Below are 13,785 nucleotides of genomic sequence, written 5' to 3' on the forward strand. Positions count from 1 at the left end.
ATATATACAGACATCACAGTTTAAACAAAAATATTAAGCAGCACTACTTTTTAATATTGATAATAATAAAAAATGTTATTTGAGTAGTGAATCAGGATATTAGAATGATTTCTGAAGGGTCATGTGATACCAAATACTGGAGTAATGAAAATTCAGCTTTGCCATCCCAGGAATAAATTACATATTAAAATATATATAAAAAAGAGTTTTAAATTGTGATAATATTTCTCAATGTTACCATTTTTACTGTATTTTGATCAATTAAATGCAGCCTTAGTGAGCATAATAGACATCTTTCAAAAGCATAAAAAAATCTGTATATAATGAACATTTTTAAATAGTTCAACATTGCATTATATGTATATTTACTGTAAAATACTGTATTATCTAGGGCTAAACTAAAGTGCTTCACAAAAACGAACCGAAACTCAGTGTATAGACTACTTGCCTCACAGCCGTGAGAAATATGTCTGTAGAAAGCTTGAAATGTCTACTTTTAAACAAACTCATTCAAATCAAACAAATACTCTCTGGTTATGTAATCCGTATGAAAGGTGCATTTCTCTCTGAAGGTGCATCCTTGTACTGCAGAGATGACTCAGAAAACACTAGTTTATTAATAAACAATTAAAATATCTCCTTAATATTTTTTCCAACACATTCATAGATATTTATTTTGCAGTTGCTTTGCGGCAAGCTTTATGTGTGCGCTTGAGCACAAAATAGGCTGTTTAAGTATATATGTAATTAAATTAATATAAACGTGACTATAAAAATCTTTAGTTGGGGGCAGCCGTAGTATTATCTATGATTTTTAAAGTAAAAAAATGTAATTACCACTACCAGGTAATTTCCAGTTTTCCAGTTTTTCAGTATCTATAGATAATACTTTTTTAATAAAAATGGGAGCCACCTTATAATTTATGTTGAAAAAGCATAAAAGGAGGTTAATCACTATTAAATGTAATCTTTAGCAGAACTCAGCATGAATATACATTTTTTTCATGCTGTACATTATAATTTTTGTGCCTAAGTTCACTTGTACCTTTTAAATTGAACTAAAATCAGTCCATTTCAAATCAAGTTACAAAGGGAACCCTCAACTCATGATTTCATTTGAGATCCTGTTGCCCCGTTTTGGCCATGCCCCACTCTCATTCTGTTGTGGTGAGGTGCCATGCTGTTTTCCCATGGTGAATGGGATTACACTGACAGCAGAGAATGTTTGGTGTTGACACAGCATGCAGCTTTGTTAGTCCTCCAAATCCCCTGCTGTTCCTGAGACCAAACAGCAAAATCTGCTAATTCTTCAAACCAATTGCTTTGGGAATATGAACTGGCTAGAGGAAAGTCCTGTGTTTGTGTAAGGGACTAAATAGTTCTTCCTCGGGTTTTAATTAAGAAAGACTTGGGGAACCAAGTGCTTCCTGTCTGACAGATTGTGCTTTGAATTTTTACGACAGGTTTTGTCAGCACAACTAAATAAACAATGTACACCTTATAAGGATAAAATAAGAGATGGATGAAGACTGCACTACATCTTACCAAATACACACACTGCTGCTTTTGACTATGAACATGTATTGTTTTGACTTATAATGAAAAAAGGTGGAATAAAAGTACAGACACAACATCCACAACAGCTATGATGGTTGGCACGTCTTTTAACAAGGACCTGAAATTGAAAACAGATGTAGGCACATACTTAAGAAGCTTGTCTGACGCAGAGATGAATAAATGTGGAGGACAGTGATTTAAATTTTTGGGTTGCTTAACAATATCCTGTTAAATTTACGTGGGGAAAAAACCCAGTAGATTTGGTAGAAATTCACCATTAAAAATATGGTATTCCAGTATTACTGGATAGCATATATAACTATATATTTCTAAGTGATATAATGTTAATATACTTATCTACTTGAATTACCAAATTTACTCTGTACCTTAAATTCTACTGATAACCACCATAATAATACAGAGTTCATCAGAGTTCATCATAAGTGGCCTGTTCATAAAACACAACAAATAGACTCTCAGAAAAAAAGAGAGAAATGTTCACTGGGGCGGTACTTTATCAAAAGATACTAAAATGTACCATTTAGGTACTAATATGCACACTTTAGGGGTACTTTCAAAGGTACTGCCCTAGTGACAGCTTTTGTACCTTTTTTTCTAGCACATATAGACAGTTGTAAATAGAGTCAAACACACAAAAACAACACACCATCAGCGTAAGAAACATGACACTAAAATAATGCAATAAGCATTAAATAGCAAAATGTTAACGTACTCTACTAATAATGAAAAACAAGAAACAAAATTATTTAAAGTATAATCATATATGTGATGTGTCTTATATGAACTTCTGGAAATGTCCTTTTACAGTCTTTCACTGCAAATTATATGGCAGTTCATATCTTTTTACTTCCAAATTCCACATTATTTTACAGTAAAATTACATATAATTTATACATATACATATACATAAACATATACATATAATACATATAATACATAAATTTTTCACCATATATGGTAAGGTGCCCCGCCCACTGTCTTTAATCCAGCCATGATATAAATTTTTATAAAAATTAATGCGGCAAATGAGTAGTATAGCTCAATTTATAACAGTGCAACAATTGTTTTATGGTTATTTTAAACCATTTTAAACTAAGTTACTATCTATTGATAAGATGAGAGATTTATATTAGTGCTGTCAAACGATTAATCGCGATTAATCGCATCCAAAATAAAAGTTTTTGTTTATATAATATATGCGTGTGTACTGTGTAAATTTATTATGTATATATAAATACACAAACATACATGTATATATTTGAAAAATATTTACATATATATATATATATATATATTTATATTCATATATAATTTATGTTATATATACATATACATTTTCTATATATAAACAAAGCATATTTTTCTTAAATATTTACATGCGTGTATGTGTATTTATATATACATAATGAATATACAAACAAAAAATATAAAATATGTAAACAAAAACTTTTATTTTGGATGCGATAAATCGCAATTAATCGTTTGACAGCACTAATTTATATTCATCTAACATCTTTCATGATAATGAATCAATGTAGTCAATCATTAGCTCATCATTGACAAGATCAGGTCATTTATCCTGTATGCATGTTGTTTGCATAACCCTTTCTGAGAGAAAACAAAGGTTCATGGACTGCTTGGCTTGCATGTTAACAACCTTTCTTGTGCCTAATTGGAGAAGCTGACTCCCCCACACCTTTAAGTCCTTTTGGCCCATTCCAACAGGTTTAATCGCTCTGCTTCAAAGGCTTGTTTTGATGCCCTGAACCTTGTCTCTCCCCAGAGACTGAGGTCTATTCGGCCTTGGGGCCTGAAAAAGGAGAGGGAGGTTATAATGAAAGACAAGAACAGACTGCGTAGAGAAAACACTAAGTAAGTGTGTACAGAACTGGTCATTATCACAGCACAGAGCGTTGTGCCAGGAGCTGTACCATATGACTCTCTCAGTGCTTTGACAGCCTCCTTTTCCTCAAGGGATTGGACTTAAAGCCCCTGTCAGACACTGGCCACAAGGTCAGAGGAAACCTGGACAAAGCAAATCCTGCCACGTTTCAATCAAATGTATCGATCAAGTGTCTGAAGCAGAGAAGTTGCTTAAATATGTGCTGAGTTCATACCTGATGTTTTATCAATATAATTCGGAGACGATATCAAGTGTCAGGAAGTATTTGGGGCTCAGTCCAGACATCTGCGAATGCCTGCGAATCATTTGAAAAAAACATTGCAATATGATACACTTAAATAAGTATTGAAACATTACATCTGCGGTGTGTCATTGTTTATGAAGTCAATCTTTCAGTATTACTGCTGGAGCTAAACCTAAAAAGACCCCTTTAGTCTCAGCCTCAAGCCTGGCCAAAATAATCTAAATTTGTTTTTTGACCCTTTCGGCGTTCCATAGACCAATAAGCAATTAACACTTATAATAGTTTTTGTCATTGACTCCCCAGGTGTTTTTAAGGTTCTTTATAAGTACAATGGGTGCTTCTGAGAAGAATCTGTGTTATTTAAAAAAAGAGTTATTTTAAATTGAAATAATATTTCATAATATTACTGTTTTACTGCATTATTAATTTAATAAATGCAGCCTTGGTGAGACTTCTTTCAAAACATTAAAAATCTAACCAACCCCAAACATTTGAACGGTAGTACAATATGCCAGTAATATTGTAATATTGATAATATTGTAATTTATTAGAATACTGTAATTTATTAGAGGAAGAATGAGATAAAAAAGTGGCATATGCTTCGAATGACTAGACAGTTGGCAAGCCTGGCCATCACATCCTTCCAGCGGGACAGACGTCCTATAGGATGTGTCACTCATATATATATATATGTGAATAGCGTAGCATGGTCATAAACAGAGAGGGGAAGAGGTATAGGGCAGTGAGAGTGTATAATGACAAATAACAACAAGCACATCTTTTATTGCCTACCCTCTATGATCATCTATTAGCATTGAACTTTAAGTCATCCTGCATTGTTCAAATGTACTGCAGACTGAAAAGGCACCATTAGCATGGAGGCAGATAAACATAATGCAGATGCCCTTTGAGATCTTTTCTTCAAACCCCTTGTTGATTCTAGATGGAGGATACAATGTTTGTGAGTGTAGAGAACACAATTAAAGAGCACACTGTCGCCTCAGACTGTAAGGTCAGAAGAAACAATCAATTTACCAGGGAATGACCAATCACTATACACTGTGGTCGATCTTAAATGCCATTGAATGCCATTGGTTTGGGAGTGAAAGAGGTTTGTAAAAGAGGTTTGAGTAAAGGAAGCCTCGAGAGTACTGTAGATGCAATTTGTATGTATTGTTTTTGAAGTATTTTTCCCCATTTATTTTTCCATAGATAAAAAAAAAAAAAAAAAGATATAATAAGTATATAAGACGATACATTAGAAGTGTATTACAAAATATTCAAATACATAAACATTTGATTGAGAGTGCTGAGTGTCTGATTTGTTTGAATGTTTGGGGTTGGTGCAGAATCTTGTGCTCAGCAAGAATGCATTTATTTGAATATTGTAAAATGTTTTCAACATTAATGTTTTTTAAAATGTCATTTATTCCTGTGATGGCAAATTTTCAGGAGCCATTAACCCATTGTCCCAGTGATCGTGTCCTTCAGAAATATGCCAATTTGGTGCTGAAGATACATTTCTTACTGTTATCAATGTTGACAACAGTTTTGCTACTTAATGTTGGTGGAAACTGTGATACAGGTTCGTTTGATTGATAGTTCAAAGTTCAAAAGATAAAAGAATAAAAGTACTCATTTCTTTTTCTTTTTTTCTTTTTGCTGTGCTGTCTTTGTAAATGCAATCTTGCTTCACGATTGTGGTTATTGTATTTCACTGGAAAACCCTTAAATTTCCTGGAAATGGACTGTTGTACTCTTTTGCAGCTTTACTTTCTCCTCTTGTGTGTCGCTATAGAATCAACTGTTGTATAAACTAATGATATTCTGTACATGGATTTTTGTAGAGAGTGTAGCGTGTTTTGGTCTGCCAGGTCAAAGTTGAAACACAGAATTTGTCTCCAAAACACTTCTCAAGAAATGGGTTCATTGTGTTTACTTGAGTTAAAACATGAGCATACTGGATTTTATTATACCTCTTTTATGTTATCATTCTCCCCACATGAATCTATCACTATTTAGGAAAAATCTGCTGCAGTTTTCACAAAGATTTCAGTGCTATCATGAATAATGCTTTTGAGGCCACACTCTTAAAAATAAAGGTTTCAAAAGGGGTTTTCACAGCGATGCCATAGAAGAACACTTTGGGGTTCCCCAAAGAACCTTTCAATGTACAGTTTTTAAAAGAACCATTTTTTTCTTAGTATGAAGAATATTCTAAAGAGCCCTTTTCTACTATAAAAAACTATTTTGTGCAATGGAACGGTTCCATGGATGTTAAAGGTTCTTCATGGAAACACCGAAGAAAAGTAAAGACCCTTTATTTTTAAGAGTGTGCCAGGAACATCTCAATTTTAATTGGCTAGTAGCGTATTGAACTGGGAGACACTTGTGGCAAAACAATATGAATAGCTGAAAGTTAAAGCATTTAGGGTTGTTAGCTGCACGCGGTTGGTGATCCTCTCCGACAATGAAAATCGGCTACAGGTAATTAGCCAGGAATGCTGTTTCTAATAAATTATTCATGACCTCCGACACTAATCAAGATTAGTAGCACCGAGCATAACAGGCAAAATGCAATCAGTTTGGCGTCGAACAATAAAGAGCAATTAACCAAGCAACGGATCTGATAAGTAATATTTCACCCGCTTCAGTCGTGGGTTTAGATTGATTAAAGCTAGTGTGATGCTTATTCTGTCCCAGTTCATTTCTTTACTCAAGCTGCAAAGTGAAAAATTCACGCACATGCTGTTTCAGAGTAGTGCACCACAGGGAATGTCATCAATAATGAATCCTCAATTTTGTCGCACTCCAAGATTCGTACTTACTACCTGCCCCTGAGTTTTCAGTGTGGAGGAGTGCTGTTTTTCCTCCATCTTGCATGTTTTATTGTGCTTTTGTGGATATGGATTTGCTTTGCTGTTTGTTTGGCGTGATTAAATATGTGCCGTGACCTCTGGTTATGTTTCTTTTCACAGCTAATAAGAACAGACGGAAAGATAGAGCAGAGGCACAGCATCTTTTGACCTGAATCCTGAACTACATCAAAGAACTCATGGTAGGTGCTTTTGCTTATTAACATAAACAGAGCATCTGTGTGTTCTTAAAGGGACAGTTCAACTGAAAATGACCCTCATTCTTTTTTAACTATTTACACTAATTTCAACTAGCCAACTTTGTTTGCGAAGGTTATTTTCACTTACTCCGCACACTATAGATATTTTACCTTTACAGAGAATATTACTTATGTTTACTTTGTTTGAAGAGCATGTAATAACATTTTAACTTAGTTTAAATAAAATTTTACTATTTGCTAATCATACTTACTGCAAACAGTATCTAGCATTATTTTCACTTCCTAAGTACAATCACAATAACACATACATTTCTGTAGAATTTCATATGCAGTTTTGTCTATTGTCAGTTGTGTAGTAATGTACAAACCAAGTACTTTCAAACCAAGCAGCTTTCTGTTGATCAGTGGCTAAAATCCATGTAAGCAACTTGAACCTGTTTTGAAATCTGCATAGTGAAATCTTTCACCCTAATGAAAAATTCCTAATGAAATGACTGGATTTTGCCCTCAAAAATCCATTGAATAACGGTAAATGTGACTGCACATTAACACAAAAGGTTAGGTTTTGAAGAATCTTTACACTGCTCTTTGCCATTCAAAAAGAACCATAAATGTTGTCCATATAACTTGTGCAATAGATTCAAAGTCTTCTGAAATCATTCTATGGCTCTGTGTGAACTCAAATTTAGCTTATTATTCACTGAAAATATTTCCAGTTCTCTGCAGCAGATTTCATTTTCCGTGCTGTATATTCAAACTTGGTTGTCACGTTTGGCTACAATGGTATTTGGTGTCAAGATGGTCAAAAGCTTTTTTGCTTTTTTTTATCTGAATGCAAATTCATATTTAAGATTCCAGAGCTTTGGCAGAAGGGAACATTTTCTGTGAATAACAGCTTGATAACATATGACTTCAGAAGCCTCATATGAGCCACTTTTATGGTGTTTTTATGTCATCATTTTTAGTGTGACAGACATTGTCACATTGTATGGAAAACAATTGTGAATAATAATTAGCAAATTGGCATTTCTTGTATTGTGCATTACATACATCATCTCTTTGTGCTTAGGAATGTCTTTCTCTTCACAGCTATGATAATCACTATCAGTACCTCTTTGCATTTTATCTGTGTAGATGGGATATGATCAATTCAGGGAAGCGAGTTTGCTATACATATTAATTGGTTTGTAAATTCATCAATCAATACGACATTAATCCAGTCCCTGCATGTCATTTTTGCCTCTTCCTCACAGTGCACTTTTCATGCACCATATCCAGCAGATAGCTTCATTAAAAAGGAAATGCTACACAAAAATGAACTGGGTGGAAATGCAGTGAAATCATCATGTTGACAGCGTTGTTTGGCTGGTGGAGGGCTCTTGGTGCACAAAGCCATTGTGACACTGTCAACAGCAGGGAGGTGATTGTCTTATACTGAAGCGGCATCTATTATTTCTCTCTGTCATGGCTGGGAGCCGGTCTTTGTGGGGAACTGATTTGCATTAAAACTCAGTGCATTAAAATTCCACACACATACCAGCAGCAATACACATACGTGGTGCTCAAAGTTAAAGGTCCCACTGACAGAGATGCTCTGTTCACCCCTGAAAGCCAACCCTCAAATGCCAAATAAGCAAAATTCTATGTTGATGAAGATTTGTGGTTTGACTTTTATTTTTGGCCTTTGTGTCTTTTAGGCTGCTTTGGCAAAGAAAGCATCTGCAAAGATGGAAATGAAAATCAGCCATCCTGTATTTACTGTGGAAGCTGTCATTTGTAGATGCCGCAGACAGTTTCTAAAGTTAAACTGATGGCACTTTATTACAGATGGTAACTCTCCATAATAATCATCTCCATGCCATCCATCTCAACCCTCTACATTGTGAGTAAATCACTCGCATATGTGACTAAATCTTCACTCTGTGTGACTAAATGATGTCTCACATTAGGCATTGGCTAATAAATTCTTAGATTTTACTCGCCAGTGTGTGAGTTGGAAGCTAAGTATAAGTTTAGCGTAGATATATTTTCACTCACACTCTGGCTGAGCGATTCAGAGTTTCGCTCTCCATCAAGCGATCTGTGCTATTTTTCAATACATCTCGATGGATGCGCAGTGTACCTGTATTTGACGTACCGTAAACTCTAGTGTGAAGGCGCACGACTTGCTGTTGTGTGCTGGGAGCACTATTTCTCACACACACGCAAAGAAAGAGAGAGAGAGAGAGAGCGAGAGAGTCACATTGTATGGAACTGATGCGCTACATGTAAACGATATTCTTTGTTGTATTTTCCTGTCAAAATTACAGAGTTCATTTGGAATTCTTCAGCTTTTAAGAACAATCATAAGATACTGCTGGTTGGCAGTAGGTGGAACTAATACGCAACAAACGGCAATCTCATTGGCTGGTGTTCACGTATAATAATGGAATGTCCCCATAAAACATGGAAACCCAACATGTGTGTTTGTGTGAGTGTATGATTTAGTGACACATATGATCAAGAGGAAAATTAAATGTGAAGACAACATCTTACCCCACATTGCTTAGATGTGGATCAGTCAATTAACAAGACATTTTTACCCTTTTTGTGTACCCTGGAGATTCTGGGAGCTTTTCCCTATTTTAGGACATCTTTCAACATAAGGCTGTTAGAAAAAATGAACAGTCTGTTCTGTGAGCTCTTTGTCACTGGAGAAGCACATGCTTTGAGTTAATATCTTTATTGTGGCACAAATTCTTCAGAAATGTAATGTTGCTTGAAGGAATGCATCTTTCCAATTGAGTAATTGTACACCACTATACTCCAAACCATAATACATACTAAGACTAAATTCCCATGTATTTTCTAATAACTATATCACTGACATCTGTCTACATTTATGTTTATGACTGTCATCACCAAACATATGCACTAAAGGACTGATTCAACATGGAGTGTCAACAAACTCCATATTTCACGGCAGACCAGAGGTCCTCCTCCAGATGGCATATTTGACAGGCCTGTGAGTGATCACTCATTAGACAAACGCTAGTCCAAGCTGTGCTCCATCTGCAGAAGGTTGCTGCTTTCCATGTTTGCTCTGACAGGAACTGGTGTTAAGTGGATACGCCAGACACCCGTCTAGAAACAAAGGGCTGTCCACCTATCCCACCCCCCACCAATTTAGCTTAGACTGTAGAAGCCAAGCCATCATACAAATATGCTGAAGTCTTTACCTGTTTGAAGTCAAACTTTTGCTTTGTGGTTCCATATTTATCTTCTTGGCAAAAATACATTTGTCCTGTTTCCAACATGAGCTAAGATGGAAGACATGAACTTCAGAGCTCAAATGTGGGGGAGTGGACTGTTTGAACTTCACGTTCCTGAGTTTGTGTGATGTTTGGAAAGAGATGAGAAGGAGGGGAGAAGATATTTGCCCTGTAGGGCTTGTGGACTTTTGTGGACTTACTTTGCGTTGACATGCTGAACATAGTGTTTGTGGTCCAACTGTCCATATGTGTTTCTCCCTTCACATAACAATTCAGCACTAATGCAAACCTCACTCTTTAGGTCAGATCAGCTTGACCGCAAATGTTTGTAGGAAACAAACTGATCTACACTAAATCACTAGGACCCATTGACACAGACAGCGATTAAATAGCTTCAAGTTGACAAGTTCATACTGTTGGTTGCTGGAAGCCATTTTTTGATTGGTTGCTGTATCAGTTGGCAAATCACTGCATTCCCACATAGCTAATTTGCATACCATTGAAATGTTGTTGCATCACAATCAATTGCTGTTGTTCGTGTCGCCAAAAGTGACAGTCGCAAACGGTGAAATGTTTGTTTTCTATTCCTGTGCTGGTAGTCAATGCTGTATTTTTAAATCCCCAGAGTTAAATCAACTCTGCTCAGAGTACATATTGTCCCAATCTACAGAGTGTTAAAGTAACACTGAAGCCGAGTTAAAGTTAATGGGATAATTAAGCAATTAATTAATTGATGAGTGAGCATTAGTAAAGAAAACCCGCTGTTAACAATGTTGAAGATGAACAAATACTGTTCAGGCTTTTAGACATGAAAACTTATCACATAATCCTCAACAGTGGTAACTCGGCTTCAGTGTTACTTTAACACTCTGTAGATTGGGACAATATGTACTCTGAGCAGAGTTGATTTAACTCTGGGGATTTTGCTGTGTGATGAGGACAGAGATCCTTTGTCATTGTGGAAAATGTTTTCTTCCAGTTTATTTGCTGTTTTGGGTCAAGGTTCCTGGGAACATTCCCTAAATGGAAATTCATTCACTTTTGGACATTCATTGCCCAGCTTATATTAGATTCTTATGCAATGTGGGATGTTTTTGATTTACCAAGCAAATGATTGTGCAACTGCTCTTTCAAGACCAAAAATATGATGTTATCCTTAAAGGGTAACGTGTAAGAACGCAAAATTGTTTTCTAAGTACGTCACTTGGCAGATTTAATAATTTTGAGAAATGCTAAGAAAGTATTACCTAAATAACCAGTTACATGGTACTAGTGACTTAAGGTTTAATTTAATAAAAAGGGAGAGTCCAGTGCCATGGGAAATCCCTATTGTACTAATGAAATCCCTATTGTACTAATAATTGTACATACAATTGTCGATTTGTATATTTTTATTCCTTATTTACTTGTTCTATTTTTTATTTTTCTATTTATTAATTTTTTATTATCTGTATTTTTGTTCTGTCACTGTCATTCTTTTACACTGTGGACGCTTCTGTCACGAAAACAAATTCCTCGTATGTGTAAACATACCTGGCAATAAAGCGCATTCTGATTCTGATTCTGATTCTGAACTAGTGTTGATGTGATCACACTCACTCACTGTGGGATGAGGAATCCACACTGTTGAAAGAGGCTGTGAAGACAAAGGAGAAGGATTTCAACCAATCAATGTCTTATCGATCTTGCTGAGCTAATGATCTTCTCCATCTGGGCTTGATAACTTCAACACAGCAGCAGATACAAGTATACAGTATATATCACAGAAGCATTTAAACTGGTTTTCTATCTAACAAAAAAAAAATTTTCTCAGTTAGTATGTCTGTAAAGTTATTAGGTTTTGTAGCAACCTCATTCAGCATTTGTGTAGTAAATTTATTATATCGAATAGCTTGGCAGTTATAACTCATACAAGAAGTTGCAGGTTGACAATTTTCTATAGATTTCCTCTTTAATTTTCTTCACTTGACCAGCACTGACCATTTCCCAAGTCCACTGGGTTTCTCTCCTCAGTGAATGCGGCATTCATTGACCTACTGACAAAGATGAAGTGGCTTTATTCATCTGAAACCTGCACCTGCATCTCAACGAGGATCTCTGTAATGAACTCCATTTCTCACTACAGAACATTTTAGAAAGCTTATTACACACAATCTCACATCAGATGTTCAATAAGCAGTACGATTGTAAATGTAGTTCACTTGAATGGTAATTATTATAGTTATACAACAATTTTGAATCAGTCCAACATCACTGGGACTATTCACATTTATATTGCTCTACTTGTTTGTGTTTGCATGTTCCAGACAGATTGCCAGTCTGTGTATAATTGGCGGGGATTACAGTGACTCTTTCTGAATATTACTTCGATATGCCAGTAAGTGACAGTAACTGACATGTGATTGTGTTTATGAGAAAGTCACTTGAGTCAATCATTTAAACAATTTGTTAAAACACGCTGATTCATTAAGGAATTAAACAAGTCTTTATGAGTGAGTCATTGAATCGTTTATTCAACCAGCCAGTTCGTAAAAAAATGCTGATTTATTCAGGAACTAATCAAGGGACTGTCTTTATGAGTGAGTCATTGATTCATTCGTTCAACTGATTTGTTTAAAAACGCTGCTGTGTTCTGGGATGAAACAGGTGATGGGGTGCATTCAATTATGCATACATTCTTACTACATAGTAGGCAGAAAAACAGTAAGTGAATAGAGTAGGCAAAAGTACCCAGATGAACCACTACTTCTGGCGAGATTCTGAAGTGTGTATACAGAGTATTTGTGAATGGCAGTGAAGCAACACAACTACCGCTGAATTACATTCATACTATATAGAACACACAGTCATGAAGTACTTATTTAAAGGACGTACCTACTCATATAGTGTACACTTTTGAATGCAGCCTTGGTCTTTATGAGTAAGTCATTGAATCATTCATTCAACTAATTAATTTATAAATGCCTATTCATCCAGAAACTGTGTTGTTCGGAGGCGCTTTGTTTGGCTCTATTTGATTTGGCTGAGCAAAAACAGATATAGTAACCAGTAATATTGTGCTTAAAATGTAAGTTATATAATACTAACGTCTTGTCATATTTCTGGTTTCACTGGAGGCTTTCTCTAAATATCTAAATCAGGTCATTGTTCTTGAGTCAGCTGGTCTAATGAATGAGCTTTGGCACTGCAGGCCTTTTGTGTCCAATTCAACATTTAAATTCTCCTTCAAAGGACAAGAAATCCATTGGTTCTTATCACTTGTCTTATCCAAATGATCACTGACGAACCACTAAAAGCTTTAGGCTCATTATAGGCTGAAGTTTTCATTAATTATACAGCCATATATGGCAGTTAGTCATTACTATGTTCCCTGATACATGTGAGGTACCTGGTCTCTTCATGAACATGCTGTAACTGCTTTAACTTATGCAGACTTCAAAGCTGAGAATCATGTGACTTATTCTGCCCTAATTGGAGGTTCATTAAAGAAACTATATATGCCTGCTGGGTAGACCATGCTGTCATACCTCTTCCCCTAACACAGCTAGAATGTTTTCCAGTTTCACATGTATTATAAAAATGTCTACACGGAAAATTAGATTTGCTGAATTTTCTTGAATGGAGCACTATTGATGTACGCACACTCACACAGACATAGCGTATTTGTCACTAGCTGTTCAAGCTGTGCATTGAAAAGAACAATTAGGAGTCATCTAATTCACTGAGGGTGAGG

The 13,785-nt window shown here is 35.6% G+C and overlaps 1 protein-coding gene across 4 annotated transcripts in view; it reads left to right on the forward strand.

Moving 5' to 3' along the window:
• The window catches only part of LOC107715246 (tetraspanin-18-like), a 55,259-nt gene that overhangs the window by 24,757 nt on the left and 16,717 nt on the right, over window positions 1-13,785 (forward strand). For 2 of the 4 annotated variants that reach the window (XM_016521329.1, XM_016521330.1), the window contains exon 2: window positions 6,704-6,783. In XM_016521329.1, coding sequence (XP_016376815.1) covers window positions 6,781-6,783 — 3 coding nt within the window. In that variant the 5' untranslated portion in view covers window positions 6,704-6,780. Of the gene's footprint in view, window positions 1-6,041; window positions 6,584-6,703; window positions 6,784-13,785 lie in introns of those variants that run through there. The other 2 variants (XM_016521332.1, XM_016521331.1) reach the window with 2 other exon arrangements.

The sequence above is a fragment of the Sinocyclocheilus rhinocerous genome, unplaced genomic scaffold (assembly GCF_001515625.1).
Source record: "Sinocyclocheilus rhinocerous isolate Xijiao unplaced genomic scaffold, SAMN03320098_v1.1 scaffold659, whole genome shotgun sequence".
Taxonomy (NCBI): domain Eukaryota; kingdom Metazoa; phylum Chordata; class Actinopteri; order Cypriniformes; family Cyprinidae; genus Sinocyclocheilus; species Sinocyclocheilus rhinocerous.